The following is a 21,310-nucleotide window of genomic DNA, read 5'->3' as shown; positions in this document are numbered from 1 at the left end:
GGATACGCGAAGGCGAAATGATCAGGATCTGCAAGTCTGGCCGACAAGGAAACATAGCTTCCACGACGAGCTTCTCCGATTCCGATACGTAATCCTTACCAAAGACTCTTCTCAAATAATCAACTCGATAATGGTCTGATCTGACTTGAGAGCTTTAAGCGAAGCAATACCTGTATTTTCTCTTACGCGACCTCATCCTGGTTTGACGTGCTAGCCAACAGCTTCCAAATGGGTCCGGTGGGAGGCAATTAATATGCGGACCTAACCTTAACTCCCCCCACAATCACGCCCAGAGCACATTGCAGATAATGCTCATGCCCTTACTGCAAAGTGAATCATCAAGTCTCATTTAGCCATGTGCTATTTTCAAATCATCTAATCGTCATACAATCTCTAAAGTCAGAACCTCTTCCACTTTCCCAATATACTCATTTAGGGCAATTCGGGGGCCTCCTTTAGGTCAAATTAAGCGGATAATGTCTCCATGTGGGTGAGCATAACTGCCCTGTCATCATCCCAAGTTCGGAAAGCTTGTGGTCACCAGTGGTATTGGGTGGTAGAACCACAGAGTGCTGGGATGTGAGCTCGTAGGATGAGGGCGCACTGGGCCGCTCGACCAGCCAGAGGAGCATGTCACTAAAGTTTGTTTGCAGAGCGACCTACTCTACCAGAATGTTTAGAGACAATTTTACAATTGCGGCCGCGTAGTTTCGTTACACACGTGCGACTGATGGTTACTAGATTCTTGGTAAAGTTCAAATTCGGGTTTCTCGGGACTTGTGTGGAGTCCGTTCACCTGCATCGGTATCACGATTGCAAACAGTAATGGCGGTAAACCATGGTTCAGATTAAGTTAAATCTAGCTTGTATTACTGTGAAAGCGATGAAAACATTCAAACTCAATCTCAAAAGCTTGAGCTGTGAGGTTAATGGGGTGTTGAATTGTTTGTTAGCCTGCTATTCAAGAATGGCATTTGCTAGAAAGTTGAGTATAGCGAAGTCATTGGTTTGATCATTCTATAAGGAACACATACTAGATAAGTGTTATTTAAGATACTAGAGTATATGACATGACAACAATCGAAATATAGTAGTTTATCTATGGAACCGCGCGTGCTATCAACAACTTGACAGCTCAAGCAATGATAAATCGCAAGCTCTGTTATCTTGGCGCGCCGCGTACCTGTCTCATCCGACCCATGGTGAACCGGGGATGCCTCCCCCGGCGATACCGGGGTTGCCGCGAGCTATCCGGAATAGGCAGGAGAATTCAGGTGAACCCCGCCCGATTGTTTGCGGAGTGGATTTTTCCCGGCATTTCGCTCGATATTTCTCCAAAACATTTCCCTCTCTCGGTCTTCCCCCTCAGATAACCAATGAAGATTTGGATACTGACAGTTTTGGCTTACGGTTTTCACGCCGAATCCCAGCCACTCACGCACTTGACTCGCTGTTTCTTGGCTCTATGTTGGCTTCCATGCAGGTTTCCTGCAGACTGCCCGCACTAGTGGCTAGGTACTGAGTCCAGGACTCCAGAGGTTGCTGATGCTTTGCAGTAACACCTAGGTAGCTCACCGAACTCTGAAGCTCGACGTCACGAACCAGGCCGGGCCCTGCTGCTGAACGGCGAGGCGGATAGGCACACACGCGGGGAACCTAGGTAGAACGTGGGACGATTTGACAAAAGCATCTTTCAATTCCGCAATCGGGTTTTCCCTATCTACGGAAACGGGGCACATCTGACATTACCAACGATTGCGATAGGGTACAGCGGCTGCCGTTGGTGATCTGCAGGCTACCGAAATGAAGCTATGAGCCTTTTCCACGTTCCCCCCCAACCTGTCGGGTCCATAATCTCCTCGGTTTGTGGGCGAAGTCGGCGAGTCTGCTCGATTGCACCATTGAGTGTGAAGCTTTCCGTTCATATTAAACGTTGGCAGCTTCTTCTCATGGCTACCTTAATGGCATCCAGTTTCTCTCGGTTCTGCCAGGCCGTTCTTGGTTCCAATACTGCCGCTTGCTTCCCCTTAGGACCACCAGGTACACCCTGCTGTTCCCTCTCAACGAGCTGTGAATTAGACGAGACACCTTGTGAAGCTTGCTCAACCTCCCCAGCCGGCTCATCATGAAGTTCTCCCTGACTTCCGCTGCCCTCGCGCAGCTCCTGCTCGGCATCACCACCCAGCCCGCCCTCGCGGCCCCGAGCCACAGCACGATCCCGAAGCTGGGTGCCGTCGCCTCAGAGTCCGACATCTGCAGCAAGATCGGCACCGAGCTCCTCAAGAAGGGCGGAAATGCTGCCGACGCGACGGTTGGCACCGTACTTTGTGTCGGTGTCGTTGGCATGTACCACAGCGGCATTGGCGGCGGTGGCTTCATGCTCGTGAGGTCGAGCAATGGCACCTACGAGTTCATTGACTTCAGAGAGACGGCCCCGGCCGCCGCCTACGAGAACATGTACACGAACAACACAAGAGCCAGCTTATACGGAGGTCTCGCTAGGTAAGCTGCTTCCCTGCGCCAGCGCAAGCAAGTGACACCAAGACTGACATGGCAATTTTCTCAGCGGTGTCCCTGGTGAGCTCCGCGGCCTAGAGCATCTGCACAAGAAGTACGGCAAGCTGCCTTGGTCAAAGGTAGTTGAACCTGCGATCAAGGTCGCCCGCTACGGCTGGCGCGTGAATGAGGATTTGGTCAGATACATGAAGTCAGTCACCCCCAACGGCAACTTCCTGACCGATGATCCGTCATGGGCCATCGACTTTGCGCCGCACGGCACCCTCCTCAAGCTCAATGAGACGATCACGCGCAAGCGTTACGCCGACACCCTTGAGGTCATCGCACAGGAGGGCGCCGACGCCTTCTACACTGGCGCCATCGCCAACGCGACCATTGCCGCTCTGACAAAGTCCAACGGCACCATGACCATGGCGGACCTCAAGAACTACACCGTCGCCATCAGAGAGCCCGCGCAGATCTCGTACAGGGGTTACAAGCTCACGGCCTGCAACGCCCCCTCCGGCGGTATCGTCGCCCTCAGCGCCCTCAACATCGTCAGCGGATATGAAGGGTTCGGCGACCCGGCCTCGCGGAACAACACCGTTCACAGACTGGACGAGTCCATGCGCTTTGCCTACGGCCAGCGCACCAAGCTCGGCGACCCGTCCTTTGTCGACGGTCTTTCGGCCTACACCAAGAGCATGATCTCCCCGGAGGTCGGCGCCGAAATCCGCTCCAAGATCTTCGACTTCCGCACAGAAAACGTGTCCTACTACAACCCGGAGGGCATCGAGTCCCTCGAGACCCCAGGAACCTCGCACATCGCCGTCGCCGACGCCAGCGGCATGGCCATCTCCCTCACCACGACTGTCAACCTCCTCTTCGGCTCCCAGCTCATGGTCCCCGAGACGGGCGTCATCATGAACGACGAGATGGACGACTTCAGCACCCCGGGCTCCAGCAACGCCTTCGGCTTCATCCCCAGCCCGGCCAACTACATCCGTCCCGGCAAGCGTCCCCTCTCCTCCATCTCCCCCGTCATTGTCGAGCACCCTGACGGCAAGCTCTACTTCGTCATCGGCTCAGCCGGCGGTAGCCGCATCATCACCGCCACCATCCAGAACATCCACAACGTCCTCGACAGGAACCTGACCGTGACGCAAGCCCTCGCCGAGCCTCGCTTCCACGACCAGCTGGAGCCCAACACGGCTGCTTTCGAGTACGCTTACGACAACAGCACCACGAGCTACCTTGCGAGCTTGGGCACGAACGTCACCTGGGTTGCACCCGGCGGTAGCACAGCGCAGGGTGTGAGGCTGCTGCCGAACGGCACGTTCGAGGCAGCTGGCGAGCCGAGACAGAAGAACTCGGGTGGGTTCGCTGTCTAATCACGTAAGAGTGATTGTAGAATAGCTTGTCTAATAATGTAATAATGTCTTCAAAGCTCCCTTGTCTGGACTTGGCCCTGAGCCTAACGGACCAAATTTAACGCACCAAGTGAATTTTACAATACCACATGTGTAATTTTTGCTCGAGTCTACTCGGGTATGCTTCAAATAATTAAGTGTAGTTGCATTGGTTTTACTCACTTGGAACATTTATTCACTCAAGCACCAAACATCAACACATGCAGCTTACTGCAGCTCAGCCAACTGATGCCTCCTAGCTTTTGGCTCAACATGCATCTCCCTCACAGCACTCCTCGCTTCCAGCTCCGGCTTGGCATAGTACTCTTCCGCACCATGGGTTGTCATTTGACTGCCGTCCAATTCGCCCGGATGATTGACTTCATAAACATGTCCCTGTGCATCTTGGCCCGGCCGCAAGCGCTTATGTCGCCGGCGCCACAAGAAGAAGGCCGCAGCACACAGGGCAATAGCCACGAGAGAAGTACAAGCGCTCACAGCAACAATCGCACCTGTGGATATGCCAGAATTATTAGGGTTTGACGCAGCCGGTGACGAAGACGACGTCGGTGACGCAACGCTCGTGAGGCCACCAGAGCTTACTGGTGAGGCGGACGCGGTGTCCGCCGCAGATGCCGTTCCAGTTGCGGATGTCGAGGTCAATTCCGTCGCAGCTTCCAATGCCTTCATATCAGCATGGATCCACACCAAATCGATGATCGACCCTAGGCAACACTCACAAGTAGTGACTTTGTCAGTCTTTTCCATCTGACAATATGCATCAAACACGCTCGTCGCACTCTCAACCTCGACCCCAGACCGCCCGCAATTTTTCGCGACCGACGTCGCAATTATCTCTCTAAACCTGTCGGAGCTCGCCGTGCAGAAGCAGCTATACGACGTCGTCTTCCCGCCGTCACCGCACCCCGCCACCATGTCTCGGACAATAGAGCTGATGGGCTGCTCGGCACATGACGGCAGTGAATCGTACCCGTCGGCCTGGTTGAGGTAATACGTAGCGTGCGCTTGGCGAAAGCTGCCGAGCAGCAGAAGCAGGCTGTAGATCAGGTACCGATAGGCATTATCTTCGAAGGAGGCCCGCATGTTTCCGTTCGTTCGGCGGTGCCTGGCTTACCGCCGGGAGGGACCTGTCAGCGGGAATAAGGTTTGAACCTTGGTTACAAGTAGAGATTGGACAGGGGCTGGGTTTCGGGGCGGTGAACTCGATACCTAGTCCGCGGAGAGCGTCAGAGAGGGAGAAGAAGCATCAAATTAGGAGCAAATTCACTGGGGGCTCTCAGGTCATAAGTAAATTCTCGAACAAGACTTACTCTTCATCAGCCTCGTGACTGAAACATGGCCGACCACTTCTCCTTACAGCAAGGGGGGCAGATATTCCCGTCTTCAATCGGCCAGGGTCTCCACGCCACGTGCATAGTATGCTGGCTCACACGCTATCCGTATCCATTATGTTTATCAACGAAGAACAACATGCATCCTCCATGGCTTGAAAGTCGAGATAGTTCCGAGTTGGCTGTGTCTTAGGCGTCACTCACCAGGCAGACTCTTCTGTTGGTGGTCCTGTCGAGGGTCATTTTCCACGAAAGCACGGGGCATTTTCCCAAAGCCTGCAGATTGTCTCAACCCTCGGCCCCTTTGAGAGATAGCTAACACCATCTGAGGCAACTGCGTCAGTACGGCTGAAGTGCAAGACAAACACAAGCCACTCTTCGATGTTCGATGTGAGTCTGCCTGCCGCCGACCATATGTAATAGCAACGATTGTGGTTTCCAGTACTCGAGAACGTTAAGCTTTCGTAGTGTAGGAACTTCTTTCTAGCTCTTTTCTAGTCTATCCGTATGCGACGTGCCGAGCAAGGGCCCAGGAGTGGGTTCACGCGTTGCAACGTTGAAAAGCGCGCGTGCAATCGACTTTGACCGGGCCCCGAAGCCCCCTACTTGTAGCATACCTGCCGATCTCGGTCTTCGCCGCAGATACCTTAGCGTACTTTCACTCAAAAAGCAAGCATCTTCCAGGCAAGACAGGGCTGGCGGCACGAGGATGCTAGCTAGGCAGGCTGTGAGAAGCTGAATATAGCTGACTCTGGTTGAAATGCCAGCGTGCCGCGCGATCCATGAGGTAGGGGAGTGTACTGACTTAGGAAGCCATGCGGCCGCTCGCAACTTTAAAGACTACTTAAGTATGCTCGTTAAGGCCCCAGGCTGTGTCTCTCTCGGTAAGTCCCAGGATTGTTTGTACGGGTGCTCGAGAGATGAGGAGGAAAGAGTAAAGAGAGAAAGAGAGAAAAGTGAGGAGAGGTTGAGTGTGCGTATCAAGGGGATAACGAGAGCTGGGATTTCTTTCACACACAGTTGGAAGAATCTTACAATGGCTCTGTCGATTCGCTCAGCGTTCGAAGGAATAAGTCAATCGTTCAAGTCCCTAGGACGGGACTGGCGATTCAAGACTTGACCGCCAAAGGAATTACATGATATTTAATTCATCAACCTTGATCGTCAGCCTGTGGGTGATTATTTGTCCAATCATCCGATCATCTCTGTGACGCGGGTTCTGTGGCAAGGTGATCAAATCAAGCCAAGGTATTCAGATATTTTAGTAAGATAACAGGATCGCGCAGACTTTGACATCGCCTTATTGATGTCCTCCGAGAAAATGGGAAGGTCAATCAACAAGCTTCTCGCAACGAAGCCAGACTCTTGCCTGGGGAATCTGTGACATCTTCGTATCCAAGAAAAATTTCCTAGCCTAGAAGATGTCTTGACAGCATGTTCCAAAGAATAGGTACGGAGGAAGATATCAAGCTAAATGAGTTTTATCTCCTCCGCCTCATCCTTGAAGAGATACATGCCCCCTTTATGTGCAAACATCACAAAGACTCCAACCCTCACATACGATCCAGGCTCCTCCGCAGGATGGATCACAAGGCCATATCCAGTACGCTTGTGCATTGGATCCGCGCAGTATCGGCACACATCGATGTCCTCGTAGCCGTTAGGAAACGACGTGCCGCCAACCTCTGCTTCGCTTGGCATCCAGTCGTCAAAGTCTTCATCGTCACAATTCGCCCTGAACTTTAGGTTTTTCCAGCTCACTGTTGCCGAGCAGCAGCTCGATACCAATAATAATCGCATACTCTCTGGCGCTTGTACCAAGGTTTCGTTGACGTTCCAATCAAGCATGCAAGCTCCGATGCCGCCTGAAAACTGACCGTACAATCGGCGACTGTCACCGTGGGGTTTCAGCCCCTTTCTGACGTCTGAAGGAAACGGGCATATCCTACCCTTTAATCGAAGAAAGCCTCCAGTAAGCGCTCCAAAGCAATTTTTGTCTCGGAGATCCATGCGGTAGTCTATCAACGCAAGGTCGAACCTGGTTTGACAAGGTATTGACTTGTTAGAGCGTACCAAATTTCCTTTCACCACCTCATTATTATCTATACTGATTTCTCTTATAATCAAGCTCTCCTGGTACGCTGTTCGTGAAGCCCAGCTCCATGATGGTGCTATGTACGGATCTGCGTGCTGCAAGCCATGCACAACTGAGGCCAATTCACCAGCTGGTGGTCGTGGCATGTGCCAAACCAGCTGATGGTGTAGATCATTTTTCCACAAGCCTGCCAGATATGTGTCGCTTGTAAGTGTTGCGAATGCCTGAGCGATACCGGCAAGTCCCGGGAAGATGTCCTCGTGACATGTCCAGGCTCTTCTCTGGACCTTGTGCACAGATTCCCAGCAGCTGTAAACATTTGTGTTGATATTCGCTATGCAATCCAGCTCCATGTGAGGTTTTCCAAGAGCTCTCCGAACCGTGATTTGCAGTCGACCATGGATGAAATTGCGGTCCATATCTCCGTTTTCAGATGTTACTACGTCTTCGCAGACAAAATGGCTCATGTGTGACCCGAAATAGATAATGCGAGGTGAAAGTAGACTCTCTTGGAAGGTCCAGCCCCTGTTATTCCAAGAGGATCGTTCGAGGTCCCTGTGAAGTGCTGGTCTTTCTAGTGCATCATATTCATCAAGGCCTGTAGAAGAGTGAACAAGTCTGTAGGTGCCTCTGATATTTTCGTGGCGCGATGATTGAAATTCAACTTCAAAACCCTGCGGCCTTGATCCGAGATAGCCTTCGAGACAAGATCTTGAGGAGAGAGGGCAGATGGTCACATAACAAGAATGGTAGATCTGTCCCATCATCTGACTCTCTCGGTCCCAGTCTACATTGTCTCCTTGAATGATACACAAAGCATCAACCCAGAGGTATGATATACCGATCGCCCTGCAGACCTTGATGGTGTCCCGTACGACAGGACTTAAGGAGCCAAGCGGTATCCCTTGACAGTTGGTCAATATCGTTTCGTTTGTAGTTGTGACCTGCTGGAGAGCGTCTTCTTTGGATCCCCAGCAATAGCTTAGTGTTGCATACTCGAGGGCATCGATCATACCAGAGTCGAGCATGTTTTCAACGATGACAAGTCGAGGTGCGTCATCCTCATTCTGACCGACATATATCAGTCTGGTGGGTATGAATGGCAACTCTGGCTTTCCATGGTCACAGTGATAGTCGCATCGCTGGAGCTGTGACTGGACCCATTCAACACTGGCTGGATCCAATGGTCCGGGGGCGGGCTTCGTGTGCACCCTCAGCCATTGGTGCAAATCCTCTTTCACATGCATGTCAGAGTCCATTAATGGTAGGAAAGGAGAATGGACTCACTGTCGCATGACTCAATATCAAAAGTAAGAGATGTAATGCTCTTGAACCCGTCCGGATTATAGGTCGTTTTTTTAACCCCGTAGACCTCGCATCTCCAAAAGGCCAAGCCAGGATCTGTGTCGATGATCTCAAACTCATATCCCTGTCCACCAAAGAGATATCCCGCCTCGATATAGGTCTCGCCAATGTGGCATATTTTCTGTCGTAGGAGCTCTTCCCGAAGGAAACCACACATGCGGCACCCAGCAGCAGCGGATTCGGTCATCATGGGCAAGTCGGGTAGCGTGTCATTCCAACGGCGCACAGAATCCAGATCGATGATATCGCCTCCCTCCTCGGAATGTCGCAGGGTAGGCTCATCATCACGGTTCGTACCCTCGTAGAATTCGTCGCCGCCGTCGTGAAAAATAACAGCATCATAGCACTCGTCACAGAGGTTATCGTTTATCGAGGAGTAAGATTCTTCAGACTCTTCGGAATCCATGTTAGGCTGCTTATGTGGATTTGGATTGGTCCAGTTCCTGGTAAAACCATCAGTTCGTTTCCTCAGAAAACAAAACCGGCAGTGGACTCACGGAAAAGAAACGCTTGCAATCAGGCTGTGATGTGGATGCTGATGGAGAGTGTAGCCCGTTGGACGAAATCGGGCGAAGGGGTGGGAGATGGTTATGTACCTAACCTTGAGGAGCCCTCGTGGTTCCAACTGCAGGCAGGCCGAGTGATGACAGGCCGCATGTACAACTGAGTACGTTCCTGGAGGTGACTGCATCATTATGCAAGACGGGCGGGCTGTCCAACGAGCGTTGGCAAGAGTCAGCTTCAACTTGGAAGAAATGGGGCAGTAAGCATCCGTGAGAAAAAGACATTACGATTCATCACTACGGAAGCCAGCCAGCTCTCATAATCCATAATCATCAGCAGCCCCCCTTACCCTCCCCTAAACCAAAGTGAAATTCCCACTTGTTCCCTCAAAAGCCGAGATGGTCCCAATCAGCGGCTTCGAATCACCAAAGTACTTGATCCGATACGTCCCCGGCCCAGCCCCATCACTGGTTCCAGTCTCCCAACTAATCACAACCTCACTATACCCAAGCAAGAAGTTCGTCCTCGTCCAAGTATACACAAGGAACCAGTCCGCGTCGGTCCTAATCTGCACCCATTTACCGCTTTGCAACTGCTCAACCGCGGCATACGTCTCCTCAAGCCTGAGGTTATTTCGCGGGTTCGCGGCTTGGAACGTGGCGTTGACTACCGCGCCGCGAGTATACGACGCCGAAGGCTGCCCGATGGCCTGTCCGAAGGAGCGGCCTGCTGGCGCACCGTCTACTACAACGCCAGTGATGAAGGAGAGGGAGTTGGCGCGATTGTCTGGGGGCGAAGGGCCTGCTGGGGGTGTGGATGTGGAGGAGGGGGAGAGGTAGGCGATGTTGGAGACGGTGAGGTTGATGTAGGCTGGGAGAGTATTGGGTCCGAAGAGGGTTGATGCGCCTTCGTACCGCTGGATGGCGTACTCTTCGGGGGTCGCAATGTAGTGCTGGAAATTGTCAGTGATTATCAAGAGAAAGAAGCTAGCAAAACTTACGGCATAGGTATTGGCGGGACCACCGAGGACAACAACAGGATCATTAGGAAGGATACTCTTTGCGGCCTCCTTGACTGCAGCCTTCCATCTCCGCCCACTCATCGTTGTAGCCTCACCAGGCGCAACGACGATGACCAGCTGTCCAACACGAAGCATCTGAATATCTACAATATTGGGGCTCCAAGCATACGGGGTGCTCATCTCACCAACATCTAGCAACACAGGCTTCGGCTGTTGACAAGCAGCCTGCTCAGCGCTGGGCGTCCTGAGAAGACCGGAGACGACTGCCCAGAGAGGATTAGCATCGGGGGTGCCAGAGTCGGCCTGTGTGAAATCGAAGGCGCCGGGGCCATCTGAGGTTCCCGCGGCAAAGGAGTAGCCGAGGGCGGCAGGGCATGTCTGGCCGGTGGTGCCGTCTGCGAGAGGAAACTTGAAATATGACATGTCTTGGAAGAAGTGGGAGGACTTGACGCTGGTGCCAGTGACAGGAGTGGAAGTCGTAGCAAGGGCATTCTGACAGGGAGGATTGATCAGCTATGTTGGATCCCGCATCAGGATGACAACTTACATAGACAGACTTGGCACCGGCATATTGACGACGTCCAATCTCGTAGCAGCTCGAAATACCAAGATCCAACTTTTGGAACGCGGGGCCCCTGCCATGGCACGACTGGCTCTTACCGTCGGCGCAGGTGCTGTTCTCCAGACTACACTGCTGGCCGGAACCATCATCGCAGTAGGCGCCGAGTACGTTGGGCGTGGTATCACCGACATTGGCCTGGCTGAAGCCGGCTACGAAGCCAGGTGCAGCGCTCGCGTCACTCGCGAGGTCCTTCTCGAGAAGGTACGCCGCGACACCCTTGTTGTCGCCCGCTACGTGCGTGCTGTTCTGGAGGATCGAGGTGCCGTGGGTTGGGTACCAGGTGAGGACGCCCATGTTCTTGCCATCAGAGGCGCGCTGGAAGCGGAGGAGGGTCAGGGTCGTGTCGGTAGTAGCGCTGTACTTGGCCCTCTCTGCCGCGGGGTTGTTGAGGTAGGCATATAAGCTGCGGTTGATGGCGCCGTCGGTTACTTCGGTGGTTCCGACATCGAGGTACCCCTAGGAGTGTTAGTCAAAAGGCGAATCTCTCGAAGATAAACAACGTACCTCTTGCAGAGACTCGTGCGCCCTCTTAATGGACAGAACTGCACCGTCAACAATAGCCTGGTAGCTCTGCTTGTCAAAACCCAAGCTGGTGACCTGCGGCAGGAGGTAGTTGAACCAAGCTCCTGGGCCAGCGTGGCTATGAGTGCCTGTCACGGCAACATTGTTCTTGTTATACACGCTGTATCCCGATCCAAGAGCTGCAACGCCCTCGAGAATGCCCTTGCGAACGGCGGTGTCACCACTCTGAGTATCAAGCACAAGATAAACGAACCGATCGCTCGGCTTGCTCACATCCCCGACAATGAAAGCACGGCTGTAGATCCGCTGTCTCAAACCGGTTCCGACCTGGCTCAGATCAGCGTACCCTGCAAAGCCAACTTCGACGACAGGACCAGTGATGTCAGCCTTGCCAACACCAAGGAGGTACTTGTCGCCCGCCGCGGCACGCGTCTTGGGTTTGGCATGCCACTCTCCGTCGGCATTGCGTTCAAACTTGAGGGTGGCACCTTGTCGAGTTCCTAGCTGGGAGAGACTGATGGTGACGAGCAGCACGAACGAGATCAAAGCAAAGACGGCGAAGAACGAACGTCTAGACATCTCAAGGCCAGAACGAGAGTGACGAGGCATCGTTGGCAATCAGTCTGTGAACTCAAGCTTCCGAGCTCGAGAACTGCGGGCAAACAGGGCGTGTCACCCGCTCTTTTATGGCCCGCCTCGGCGAGCTCATGGCTCGTGGACATCGTCTTCCCCTCCATGTTATTTGGAGCTCCTGTGAGCTAGCCGAGCTCCTGACTAACAAACAGGACGGGTACCTGGCTATCATAATGCCGGTTTTACGGGAAGGGGAAAGTATGCCGATGGTTCGGACGCGATGATTTGTCCGTGTCTCCTGATGGGCTGCGCAACATTAATTAGCTGGCAGGTGGTATTCCCAAGTGAGGAGGCTAGGGGGGCATCGATACTCGATTCTCAATGGAAAATCAGGGCAGAGCAGCGAGCTAGAGAGACCAGAGAGGGCAAGAGAAGGCCTGAGGGGCCCAGTGAAGGGAGCGAGGCACGCGAGGTAGCAAGCGGTCAACTCTCGCGTCTCTCAGAAAAGTGACGAGCCAGTCTGAGAGATGAGCATTTGCCCTTGCCAGATGCAATCTTGCGTCACATGGCGCCCGGTGATGTCGATATCTGATTGGACTTGGAGATTATGGTGTGGTTGCCATCAGGGTGCGGGGAGTTGCAATTTGGGGTCAGTTGCTATCGCCATTGGGCAGGCCAATGCTAGCTTTTTGGAGTTTTGGAGGGCGATGACCGCGAGGGAGGGCGTATTCCCCTCGGCAGGATGGGTTCCGATTTGATGCTGAGAGGGAGGATGAGAAGCACGAGCTAGGTTGTCGAGGATGTTCGCAGATGCTTCGCTCGAACAAGCGTCCAGCTCGTGGCAAACAACAAGACTAAGCACCCGCCTCCAAGACATTTCCCCGGCTTTGACACTTTTCAGGGCCTTGGGCTTGGCCGTCGAACTCAGCCTCAGGGCATGCTAGAGTTTGGATGATAAGGCAGCTTTGATATCGAGATGCATCAGAAGCGAGGGATGACTCGGCAGTCCAATATTAGCGCTAATCGCCGCATGGTTTTGTAGATAGACTGATAGACATGGGAGTCAGATATGCGCTTTGCGAACCAATTCTTCAAGGGACCGATAACAACTCACATGTCGGGCGGCACTCGAGACCCGTTCTAGCAGGCCATTGCTGCAACCTCTCTCGATGACCTGGCAAAAGGCCCTGTCGCCGTTCCCATTCAGGCGATCATGTGCCGGGCGGGACAAGGAAAAGGACGGACGGACGTTGGGTTTGACGGTTCGGATCCGATAAGTCTAGTGACCGTTGCTGCTAGCAGTCTCTAGTGTGTTTAGTGCAGCTCGAACTGTGCGACTACCCATCTCCCTGCCTTAGCTATCCGTCCCTTGTTGAATGCTTGAGGTGTGTGGTGTGTGGTGGGTGCCAAGGTCCATCCTATGCAGTGTGTTGTTGTCGTGTTTAACGTGCCAGTATCTTTGGCCGGGTTAGGGGGTCCTGGTCTCATGCACCTTTGAAAGGTGGAGACGTACCTCAAGTACCCACGATCACCTGAAGCCCAGGGCCCTTGCCGTGGGCCCAAGGGAGCAAAAAGCGGGTTCATCTCCTCGACTGCCTGCACCGAGAGACACCGATAAACTTGCAGCAATTAGATGTACTTGGCCTTTCCATTTCCCTTGCTCCCAGGTGTGCGAATGCAGAAAGAGTACTTGCTCAATACCGATTCTCCATCCAATTCGGCCCATCTCATCCCTAACCGTATGATGTATCTCTCTTCGAGTCCTTGCCCTCTCCCCAGCGTCTCCTCTTAAACACTGCCCAGTCCCATCCAAAGTCTTTCCATTAGGTCCTAGAAAACACCATCAACGTCAGCGTCGTCTCCAAAAACCACCAGACATCGCATGCTTTCCTTTCATCTTCTCGTCAAATCCCCCTTTTCATCTCGATCCTCAATGACTTGAGCAGAGTGTAGTGACAGCCCGCCCATGTTGAAAGAGGAAAGTCGCTTATGCCCTCCATGACGGAGTGACATGCCCCTCGTTGCAACCCTCACGGAGACAGCTGACTGGAACGGGGCAAAGTTCCAGTATGCCCTCCATCACCCCGCTGCACCTCAACGTCACCCACGAACAAACTCCAGATAAAGCATCAGGATTGAATGCAACGAACACATCGTCGATATTGATTCTACATAATGGCAGACCCCATGGCCCGCGTATTACAGAGAAAGAGAAAGTTTTCCATCGCAACTTTTTGAGCCGACTTGTATATATCCCCAGACCGTACCGTCCGTCTCCTTCTCCTGTCCCATTCCGTGACAGTCCGCGTGAGAGTTCAATGTCAGTCAAATGCGACGTCCCGTCTCTGCTCATGCAAAATCCGCTGGTTCCGTCCTTTTCCAGCCGTAAGTCTCGTTGCTTCCCTTGCAAAATAAACGCCAGTCCAAGACGTACGTCCTCCCAAATAGTGACGCCGAGCCCCATGCCCTATCCATAGAGAGTACAACGATATAAAGGAAATAAGATGGTTCTAGTATGTAAATAAGGGGAGATACCGCCTCTTGATATACCACAAAACATACACCTCCGTCAACACCCATCTTCTTCACACTCGCTCATACTACCGTAGCCCGTATCAGTCTCCATACCGACAACGCTCTTGGTGATGCTGAGGCATCGGTCCACCATCTTGTGGCGGACGTCCTGCTCCAGGCCACACTTTTCGCCAGGAGCGCTGCCAATCCAGATACGGAGACTACCGGCGACGCGCTCAAGAGATGTACTAAAGTTGTCAGAAGATGACTGTTGTGCATATAGTTCTTCCATGAGCTTGAAGAGAGCGGTGCATCCAAGGAGAGACATGTTGGCGGTAGCGCTAGGGCGGGCAATCTTCTCGATGATTCCGAACCCCTTTTGCGATGGGGTAGCCGCCAGCTTGGCACGTTGGAGGTGGGCAATGGCCATGGCACAGTCGAGCGCCATCTGGACATCGGGCGATTGGGCGGTAGACGACGAGTCGATAATGGCGGCAATCTTGCTGAGGGACTTTTGCTCGCTGGTCGGCTTAATGTTCTGGAGGGCAGCGGCAATGTTGGCTCCTCGCTTCTCATCAACGAGCACGGCGCGGGCCACCAGAGCGCGCGCCTGCACACCTGAGCCGATAGGAGAAGTCTTGAGGGCGGTAGTCAAGCAGGTTGACACTACCCTCGGCGCATCACCATCGTCCTTGCTTGCCTCGAGACTGGTGATCAAGGCACGCTGGATGGTCTGGCTCGACCACCAGGCAGCAACAGCATCCAGTGGGGATCGAACAGCCTGGTCGTCGACAACGGTGTCCATTCCGTCGTTGTGCTCGGTAACTCCTTCGGTAGTCGATAGGTTCCATGCCAGGTTGTAGGCTCGCTGGACAACGCTGTTGTTGAGGACGTCGTCGCATTCTTGCTCGATAAGGGCGGCCAGGTGCTCGGGGAGATCATCGTCGACCTGCTCAGAGTTACGGCGCAGCTGCGAAAGAACACGGTTCTGGTTTCTCGCCTCATTCCAGAGAGAGCGGGCGACCTTCTTGGCGACAATGTTATGAAGTCCCTTGGCACCAAGATCCCAGAGAAGAACACGGACGTGAAGAGCCTTGAGCATTAGACGGGAAGGGGTATCGGGAAGGGTGCCTGATGCCAGAAGGGTAAGGGTCAGACGACTCTTGTTGATCTCAACATCGCCTCCTGCGAGCTGGGCATCCAATGCAATTGACCAAGCCTTGACACGAGCAGCCTCCTGCTCTTCAGTGAGACCAGTGAGCATCTGGTAGCCGTGGACACCGATAGCGTTGCGCATGCTCAGCTTCATCGTCTTCATGATCAGAGCGGCAGCTTCGAGGAAGAAGTTGTGCTGGGGAACCCAGACGGTCTGAATAGCAGTCAACCACGCTTGGCGACGGACGTGAATCGGGGATGCAACGGAACCAGCGGCCTGAAGCGACTCCCGAAGACGTTGCGCCTTCTTGGGCTTCTTCTCAGATGGTACGAAGAGCGAGGGCACGAAGACCCACAAGCAAGTGCCAAGGAAAAACAGAAGTTTCAGATGCGAGATGATCTGAGCGGGAGAGATGTAGTAGCCGCCAATGTGCATGTGAGAAGTCGATCCGAGATAGCTGAGCAGTTGGATGGGCAGGGCGAAGAGACCGCGGCCTTCGGGCGTGTCGTTGCTCTGCTCGTTCTCTCGCACAGCCTCGACAATCATGAGGCCGGCCAGCGAGCCAACCATCAACTTGCCGAAGTACTGACTGCTGTTGCCCCATCGTCCTTGTTGCTGCATCTGTTGCTGCTGCTGCTGTTGCTGGATTTGTTGTTGTCGCATGACGTTGGGGTTTCCGCGGTAATTTTGCTGCGGCATGGGGTATGGCTGACCAGCCGCCATTTGAGCAGAAATAATACGCTTCATGTCGTCGGGCACAGGAATCATGCCTTGTGCAGACTCGCCACGCGGCGTTCCGATAGGGGTGCTCATGTACTGATCCTGAGGGTACTGCATAGGAGTCGGCGGTTGCTGGAGAGGGCTCATCGCGCCATTCATCGCACCAGCCATGAAAAGCTTCTCAAAGGCGGCGATTCTATTCTGCATAGCATGGTTCTCGTCGCAGAGACGGTTATTCCTCTTCTCCAAATGGCGGATGTACTCGGTGGCTTTGCTCAAGACCTGCGATTGTCAGTCAAATGTCTCTTCAGAACACTTCGTCTTTTCGACTTACTGTAGCCTTGTTGAGCTTGTGGGCTGGCGTCAAGCCGTGAAGTTCCTCGCGATCTTCGGTCGTGTCTTCTCCCCTGGCACTCTTGGACATGATCCTCAGACTAGGAACGCTATCTCGGAGCGCGGCAATCTTATCATTGAGATTAGTGCGATACCTCTTCTCAATCATGTTATGGGCCGTCTTCTTGATAGGCTGACCATCCTCATCCTCCTCCTCATCGTCGTCGACATCAGCCGAAGACTTGCGCTTCCTGCTGGCCTTGCTGGAGTCGTGGGCATCGGGAGACGACAGTCCTGCTGCCTTGTGGTCGCTGGTGGCGGATCCGGGGCTCGGCTCGCTCTTGGGAGATTGATACTGAAGATGGGCGGGCATGGCGATATTTCTGAGCTTTTCCTGCTGGGCGGGAGTCAGGGTACTCAGGGTCTCTTGCGGGAGGGTGTGTGGTTGGCCTCCTCGATGGGATTGCTGGTTGTTGGGGGCGGGAGGGGGAGCGGCATAGAAGCCAACCTGAGCGAGAGTCGAGTGATCAAGACCGGAAGTGACGGCGGGAGGGCCGTGTTGATGGTGTTGGTTATTCGGAGAGAAATCCCACGGAGCGGCAGTCTGGAAGAGAGGAGTGGCGCCAGCGGCGGTGGTGACGGCAGCGATGTTGTAGGAGTCGTACGGGGGTGTGTCTTGAAAGGACCAATTGTTTGCGTCGTAGTAGACCTGATTGTCGTTGGCGATGCTGGATCCAGTTCGGTCAGATTTGACGTTCTGGCCGTCCGAGTCGTCGAGGAACGACGGGGGCACGCCGAGGTTCGAGTCGTCGAGGCCAAATAAGGCGTTGGGATCCTGGTCCGCCATGTTGCAGAGCGGTCAAAATATGCACCTATGGGCTGATGCTCAATTCATCGAAGTCGGGACGGGCCTGGGATTCTTTGGGTGCGCTCGGCGCTGGGAATGGGGGCCAGGTCCCGGAATCTAGAGCGGGACTCGATGTGAGTGGCCGGCGAGCAGCGACGGGATCGGTGGACGACGCCGCAGGGGCCAGAGATTGGTCGTGTCTTTTGGGCGAGGTAGTGAGGTATCGGGAATGCGAGAGCAATTGACGGCAATCAGCGGCGTGGTGCTGAGCGGGAAGAATGTCTGGTCGTACGACTGTCGGCGGAAGGCGATGGACAGATGGGGATGGAGGAGTGGTGTCAGCCGGGAGGCAGAACGGAGAGACCCAGAGGGAAAACAAGCGAGAGGGTCGAAGTCGTATGACGCTGGTCTGGTTTTGCGGTGCCTTATTTTTCCTCTCACGGATGCGACGCAGCGAATTGACGGGACTTGCTGGGGGTGGGCCACTGCTCTCAGGGCCAGGCTGCAGGTCGAGCGTCGAGGGAGGGAAGAGAAAGAGGGGTGGGGATGTCAAGTTGTGTTTGTGTGTGTGTGTGTCGGGGGACTCGGTGGTTGCTTGATGTTCCTTTCCGATGCATGCACATTCAACGTGCAGTGCAGAGAGATTATTCTGTAGTCGTACTTTTGTTTGTCTGTACGGACACTCCGTCGAACAATTCGAGATGCTCAATTGCGGTTTGACAGTACCAGTCAGCGGGTGGAGGGCAGTCAATCGAAATCGAAATCGAAATCGGGTGGGAGGGTCGAAGGAGAGCGAAAGAGGGAAGCAGAGAATTGGGAGAGAGAAGGAAACGGGGGAGCATCGTACGATTATCTAGAAACTACGCCTGATATGAGCCCAGAAACTGCAGGAGCCCAGACCACCACCCGTCCCTGCCCGTCCTTGCCAATGATCCATCTCTCGTCAGGTACGTATTCGCACCAAGTACTCCGTACCTTGGTGCTTTCCTCACTTCCTACAGGCTGCCACCAATCATCCGTGGATCGTACCTACCCTTAGACTCGACGCAGGAAGGACCAGTCCTAGGCACCTTCTACGACCCGTAGCCCGCCCGCTGTCCGTACCGACTCCTTCCCACATTTGGTTTGACCACCATCAAATACCTTACCTATGCCTTGGTAGTACGTACTGCAGCCGCCGACTCGTCCCTGCTTCGCTGTTTTGCAAACCCGGGATGCTGCTGCCAACACTTCCTTCCTGCCAGGTCTGCACCATCTGCTTCATGAGTTGTGAAGGGGAAGTACTCCCAAATCTCGATACTGACGGCTGCCGGCAATGATCCCGCCGGCTGGCAATTCGGAGAAGGTCCACTCGCACTTTGACAGCAGGTACGTATCCTCACGCGTTCTTTAATATGAGACGATACCTTCCTCCCGTCTGTCCGCTCGCTCGCCCGCCCGCCCTGACTCCCCTTCAGGTACCGACCTTATCTTAGGTACCTCGGGCATCGCTCAATAGGTACTCATCCAAGCGCGCCAGGCCAGGCCAGGCCAGGGAAGGTAGATGAGCAAAGAACTCACACTCGCAAATCTCACAGTCTCACTCGCAACGATGTGGGACGCCAAAAGTCTGGCACAGGGCAGTCTGAGTCTTGGATCAGCGCTGGGAGATGCCGGATGGGACTGGTCATGGAGCCCCGGGGGACCAGGAACACCGCGCCGGCCGCCCTCTCTGATTCTCTGTCAGTGACAAGCGTCCCTCCTTCTCCTCTCAGGCTCTCACACACAATCTCACTTGCTCACTCACCATAGGTACGCATCGCTCATCTTCCACGCTTCCCCACTCCAGAAACGCCACTTACTGCCAAGAAACACTGCGCCGTGGCGCGCGTAGGAACTGGGAAAAAAGGCATGAGGGACAAGTCAAGAGTGAGAGAAGTGTGTGAGAGTTCACCCTTCGGATGAGAGGGGGCCACCCGCGAGCCGGGAACGCCTTGGTAGCCCAACGCTTCCACATGCTGTCTACGGTTACGGACCGAAACTATCGCTTGATACCGAGTCTTGAACTCCTATAGGATTCCACTGCAGACTGCCGAGTAGGTACTGCAAGCGCTGTTCACAAATACGTCCCGTTTCTACGTAAAAGTCTCATAGCTCATCGCTTCTTGCCTGAATCCGTACTCGTAGGGATCTCACGTTGCTCAGCTCCTCCTCGTCACAAACACCAACCAGCCAGGATCACCGCCCAAACTCCAGCTCAGCTCGATGGGTGTCCCATGATGACGACGGGCATTTTTCTGCCCTAGCCTTTTTACGTCTCCACACTTTCATTTGCGATCCCCCCCGTTTCTCTTCAGTTGTTATTGATCTTCCAAGTATCCGTACTCCGTATCTATCTGTGGTCTGTACTACTGTAGTCCGTACTTCGACCCTCGATGGGCCAAGACTCACCGGCGCTCGCCGTAGCGTTGGGTCGCCAAATCACAAAAACCTGCAAGACACCTGAAGAAAGATGAAAGGAAAAGAAAACTTCGCCCCCCAGCGGCCCTTCACTAGACTGAGACTCGAGAGAGACATCAGCCGTAAGCTAGTAGAGCTCGCTAGTTCCAGTATCTCCGGTGCTGAAAGGCTGAAAGCAGCTGTGGCTTTTCCACTATCAATCACCTTGCTCACCGGTGGCGCCTCGGTTTCTGTCTCTCTTCGCTTTTCCTTCTTTTCTTGGGCTCTTTCAACCTTCAGGTGTGTTTCTCGTGTACGGATATGTCTCTCATCTCCCCCTCACAAGCGCGCGCGCGCGCGTCACGGTCCTTCTGGTGCTTCATGCTTCTCTTCCAGGCTGGGGCCGTGTCCTCGACTGGTGGACCGTGAGGTGTCTTCGCCCGTCTCTACCAATGTGCGTGTGTGCCTGTCTCTGGCGCAGACTCTCAGTGCTCACTCTCATGCCCCTCCCCCGTCCACCACACACACAACACACCTTGCACACCTCGCCCTTCTGATTCACATCCAGCGCCTCAGTGAGTGTCTCACAATGGAGCACGGCTGCGACTCACCCTGCTTGAGCCTGCCACAACACCACCAAAGAATGCAGAAAGGCCAAGCATCCCACCTACGCACCCCGCAAACACGCTTGACGGTTGCTTGACCTTGGCCTCTAACTATCCCTCCGGCCCGTTGGACCTCGTGCTTCAACGTCTTCAGCAACTTCCAAAGACCCAGCAAGACTGCTTAAAGTCTGGATAACATCTGTCCCCTCACTGGTGACGTTGACAGCCACCAGTTAACCTTTCGTGTGCCTACCATCTGCCTGCCGATCAATACACGCTCTTTGGCTCCCTCGTCTCTCACTGTGACTGAACCAACTGAGTACTACTTATTACCCCTCCCTCATCCGAGACACTAGAGACAATCCCTCAACCCTCCGTTTAGACCATCTGAAACGCCTATTCGTCCTTGACACGCATGGCACGAACCCTGAATTGCACATCCGTATAGCACTGCAGAATGCGAGCTCAAAAAGGAGGGCAGAAAATAAAAACTTAATCATTAAATACCTGGATGCAATCCGTAGATCGTCTCGTTCCAGAGAGGAGGGCATGACAGATCATCTTGCCTTTGTCCTGCGCGTACTGACTCTTGTCATAAACTCTGATCATTGATCCGGAACCCCCTCGTCTTTCCCTTTCTTCCTATGTAGAATGGTATTTTGCGTATATGCGATAAAAATCCGATGGAGGAAAACTAAGATCCAATCAGGAGACAACGCCAAGAAACGTCTCTCTCTTCCTCTTCCTCGCACTCTTTC

At 53.8% G+C, this 21,310-nt stretch overlaps 6 protein-coding genes across 6 annotated transcripts; 2 read left to right on the top strand and 4 right to left on the bottom strand.

The window, feature by feature from the left end:
* Positions 1-1,824: 1,824 nt before the first annotated feature.
* Positions 1,825-3,978, top strand: BDZ83DRAFT_608914 (gamma-glutamyltransferase 1). Its single transcript, XM_060507500.1, has 2 exons — positions 1,825-2,502; positions 2,567-3,978. Exons 1-2 carry the CDS (start codon positions 2,126-2,128, stop codon positions 3,885-3,887), a joined length of 1,698 nt encoding a protein of 565 aa, XP_060368742.1. The 5' UTR covers positions 1,825-2,125; the 3' UTR covers positions 3,888-3,978.
* Positions 3,979-5,244, bottom strand: BDZ83DRAFT_608911 (uncharacterized protein). Its single transcript, XM_060507499.1, has 2 exons — positions 4,646-5,244; positions 3,979-4,579 (listed from the first exon to the last, which is right to left on the bottom strand). The coding sequence occupies exons 1-2, from the start codon at positions 5,007-5,009 to the stop codon at positions 4,134-4,136; spliced, it is 810 nt and encodes a 269-aa protein (XP_060368741.1). The 5' UTR covers positions 5,010-5,244; the 3' UTR covers positions 3,979-4,133.
* A 1,308-nt stretch (positions 5,245-6,552) lies between these two features.
* On the bottom strand, positions 6,553-9,309 carry BDZ83DRAFT_117590 (heterokaryon incompatibility protein-domain-containing protein). Its single transcript, XM_060501133.1, has 2 exons — positions 8,640-9,309; positions 6,553-8,586 (listed from the first exon to the last, which is right to left on the bottom strand). The coding sequence occupies exons 1-2, from the start codon at positions 9,121-9,123 to the stop codon at positions 6,728-6,730; spliced, it is 2,343 nt and encodes a 780-aa protein (XP_060368740.1). The 5' UTR covers positions 9,124-9,309; the 3' UTR covers positions 6,553-6,727.
* Positions 9,310-9,576: 267 nt separating this feature from the next.
* On the bottom strand, positions 9,577-11,965 carry BDZ83DRAFT_570182 (neutral/alkaline non-lysosomal ceramidase; the record flags this gene model as incomplete). Its single annotated transcript, XM_060504274.1, has 4 exons — positions 9,577-10,173; positions 10,222-10,734; positions 10,790-11,320; positions 11,369-11,965. 4 exons carry the CDS (start codon positions 11,963-11,965, stop codon positions 9,577-9,579), a joined length of 2,238 nt encoding a protein of 745 aa, XP_060368739.1.
* Positions 11,966-12,117: 152 nt separating this feature from the next.
* Positions 12,118-12,526, top strand: BDZ83DRAFT_117650 (uncharacterized protein). The gene has a single exon (XM_060501134.1). The coding sequence runs from the start codon at positions 12,240-12,242 to the stop codon at positions 12,468-12,470; it is 231 nt and encodes a 76-aa protein (XP_060368738.1). The 5' UTR covers positions 12,118-12,239; the 3' UTR covers positions 12,471-12,526.
* A 2,002-nt stretch (positions 12,527-14,528) lies between these two features.
* On the bottom strand, positions 14,529-17,529 carry BDZ83DRAFT_648629 (helix-loop-helix DNA-binding domain-containing protein; the record flags this gene model as incomplete). The annotated part of the gene is made up of 2 exons (XM_060510198.1): positions 14,529-16,631; positions 16,684-17,529. 2 exons carry the CDS (start codon positions 17,527-17,529, stop codon positions 14,529-14,531), a joined length of 2,949 nt encoding a protein of 982 aa, XP_060368737.1.
* Positions 17,530-21,310: the final 3,781 nt, after the last annotated feature.

Source organism: Colletotrichum acutatum, assembly GCF_030867785.1.
Source record: "Colletotrichum acutatum strain CBS 112980 chromosome Unknown BDZ83scaffold_16, whole genome shotgun sequence".
In the NCBI taxonomy this organism is placed as follows: domain Eukaryota; kingdom Fungi; phylum Ascomycota; class Sordariomycetes; order Glomerellales; family Glomerellaceae; genus Colletotrichum; species Colletotrichum acutatum.
This window is presented reverse-complemented; position numbering and strand designations above follow the sequence as displayed.

Bases quoted from the DNA above. Each gene is read 5' to 3' on its own strand.
- BDZ83DRAFT_608911 (XM_060507499.1), bottom strand. From the start codon at position 5,009: ATGCGGGCCTCCTTCGAAGATAATGCCTATCGGTACCTGATCTACAGC. The intron at 4,580-4,645 runs GTGAGTGTTGCC...AGGCATTGGAAG, and splicing joins GACTGACAAAGTCACTACTT to CTGCGACGGAATTGACCTCG.
- BDZ83DRAFT_117650 (XM_060501134.1), top strand. From the start codon at position 12,240: ATGATTTGTCCGTGTCTCCTGATGGGCTGCGCAACATTAATTAGCTGG.
- BDZ83DRAFT_608914 (XM_060507500.1), top strand. From the start codon at position 2,126: ATGAAGTTCTCCCTGACTTCCGCTGCCCTCGCGCAGCTCCTGCTCGGC. The intron at 2,503-2,566 runs GTAAGCTGCTTC...CAATTTTCTCAG, and splicing joins TTATACGGAGGTCTCGCTAG to CGGTGTCCCTGGTGAGCTCC.
- BDZ83DRAFT_117590 (XM_060501133.1), bottom strand. From the start codon at position 9,123: ATGGATTCCGAAGAGTCTGAAGAATCTTACTCCTCGATAAACGATAAC. The intron at 8,587-8,639 runs GTGAGTCCATTC...TGCATGTGAAAG, and splicing joins TGATATTGAGTCATGCGACA to AGGATTTGCACCAATGGCTG.